The sequence below is a fragment of the Aplysia californica genome, unplaced genomic scaffold (genome assembly GCF_000002075.1).
Source record: "Aplysia californica isolate F4 #8 unplaced genomic scaffold, AplCal3.0 scaffold00224, whole genome shotgun sequence".
In the NCBI taxonomy this organism is placed as follows: domain Eukaryota; kingdom Metazoa; phylum Mollusca; class Gastropoda; order Aplysiida; family Aplysiidae; genus Aplysia; species Aplysia californica.
The window spans coordinates 282,252-284,484 of NW_004797494.1; the positions used below are offsets into that span (position 1 = coordinate 282,252).

General features: G+C 40.8%; 1 protein-coding gene across 1 annotated transcript in view; it reads right to left on the reverse strand.

Annotated features, from left to right (window-relative positions):
- The window catches only part of LOC101849769 (neo-calmodulin), a 44,142-nt gene that overhangs the window by 3,531 nt on the left and 38,378 nt on the right, over positions 1 to 2,233 (reverse strand). The window contains exon 5 of the mRNA XM_013083311.2: positions 150 to 213. Within this exon, the coding sequence (XP_012938765.1) occupies positions 150 to 213 (64 nt within the window). The remainder of the gene's footprint in view (positions 1 to 149; positions 214 to 2,233) is intronic.

Below are 2,233 nucleotides of genomic sequence, written 5' to 3' on the forward strand. Positions count from 1 at the left end.
CCTAAATCCCCCCCCCCAAAAAAAAACACAACCCAAACAAACTCCAAACAAAAACGCCATGCTTGTGTCAAGCTGCACGAAAGCTCACAATAAATAATTGCTCTAAAAATAACATAAACCTAAAAATAATTTCTCCGATTCCATCTCACCTGCGTAGTCGACCTTTCCGTCGCTGTTGAGATCTGCCTCTTTAATCATTTCCCGGGCTTCGTTCTGAAAATAAGAGAAAAAAAATGAGCTAGATAACTCACACCCAAGGAGGTTAAAGGTTGTTTTAAGCTCCTTGCTCACACCTCAGGTGAATATTTTTCCCAAACTAAGGCTGTAGACTACTGGGTTGACAATGCCAATCTCAGGTTAAAATTCTTAAATATTACTCCTTCAGTTAGGCGCAAAGTTTAGGTGTTTTCAGCCAGGATGGGAGGACTTCCGTAACGACCGACCACTATACAGAGTAGAATAGAAAGTTTGGGTTAGGGTTAGGGTTTGGGGTAGGGCTGTCCCAGCCGTTTTATGGAGAAAAAAAAATCGGGAAAAATCTGAAATTGTGCAAACTGGGCCCAAAATTGTGAAATTATGCGATTCTGTTAATTTTAACAAAGAATGATAAAGGAAAATAATCAGAAATTATGCAAAAAGTTACCAAATTTCGCTAAATTATGCGCGGTGCATAAAACCCCGGGGACAGGTAGGGGTAGAGGTAGGGGTAGGGTTAGGGGTTTGGTCAGAGCTAGGGATAGGTCTCTTCTTTATTGTATTTGTGAGGGTGGCCTCTCGTTACAGAAGTCCTTCCCCCAGGATGTTTTGTTTCAAATGGTCGCTTTTATGCTGTTTTGAGAACATATAAGGTAACGTTTTTGCCCCTGCCTTGTTCAGTTTCATTAAAAGTCAGGGAGAGTTTTCTCTATTACCAAACACATATACACACCTATGAAACCAAACTTTTCTGATGGGCTGATGGGTAGGGCAATGCCCACTTTTGGTGTAGGTCAAGATTTCTGTGAACCCCCGAAATCTGGGTTAGCCCGCTTGTCCGACCAAGCGACCAATTAAGCGATAATGTTAACGCCCATGGCCAAACTCAAGAAACATTTACTGTTTGCAATTTCGAATCGAACTGAGGTGTTTTCGTCAATTGTAAATGAAATGTTTTACGTCCCCATCAAAACAATTTTAGATCAGTTAGGAAGCGGGCTTTGACACTGCCTGTCTGGGCCAACTTAGGCAGAGGGGGATACAACCATACAACATCCCAGAAGGCCGAGACACTGGATAACAATTGTGGGTGGCTGGCGGGTGCTCTGGCGTGGTTTGCTCCTTCTTTCTTATCAAACACCTATCGTCCTTGTTTCTCCTCCTTTTTTTGTGTACATTATTCTCTTGAATCACATCTATTCTTCGGCCCTTATATGACCTTATTGTGTTGCAAGTGCCGTAAAACTTTTACTAATACTTTTAAAAAAGATAAAATTCTTCCCACAGGAGAATCGAACTCGGGTCTTCTGCGTGCGACGGCGAAGCGCCTAACCGCTACACCACAGACGCCGGTATAGGACCATGAAGGCTACAAAAGTGCTGATTTCTTGAAACTTTTAAAAATGGTTGAACAGTCGTCAATCGTGAAGCATTGTGGTGAAATCAGGCGCTCGTCAAAATGATGAAATCAAAGAAACGGGCATTTTGGCAATTTTTTATCGAATTTTTGTTTTTTGGCTCAAGACCTTCAATGTCCATGCAAAACACAATTCTGAGTGAACAGCCTAACAGAAAAATGTTGATTAATTAAAGGCACAAAATATAATATTTAGTTTTTTCCGTTTTCAACGAATCTCAAGCTATTGAAGTTACCGAACCATGGCTGCCATTTTCTCGGTAATTTTACTACTGAAACTAGGTGACCCCCACCTCCTTCGATCTCAAATATCTCGACTTCTATTCAAGATAACGAATACTTTTTTTCTTGAGAGTATTGCAAATGAATACGCTTTTAGACAATACCAATAACGCCACATGATCAAAAATGTACAAGCGCCTGATTCTACCGCGTCGTAACACAATTATTTTCAAGAAAATTTCAGACCTAATTGCAAAATGTCAAATTATGGGTTACAAAACTTGGTCCTGAGGCACAAAACATTTCGATTTATCCGTACGTCGTGTTTTACTATCGTATCCATACGACGTGGGGAACTCTGAGCCACCACTTTCCAAAGAGGAAATTTACTCGTTAATC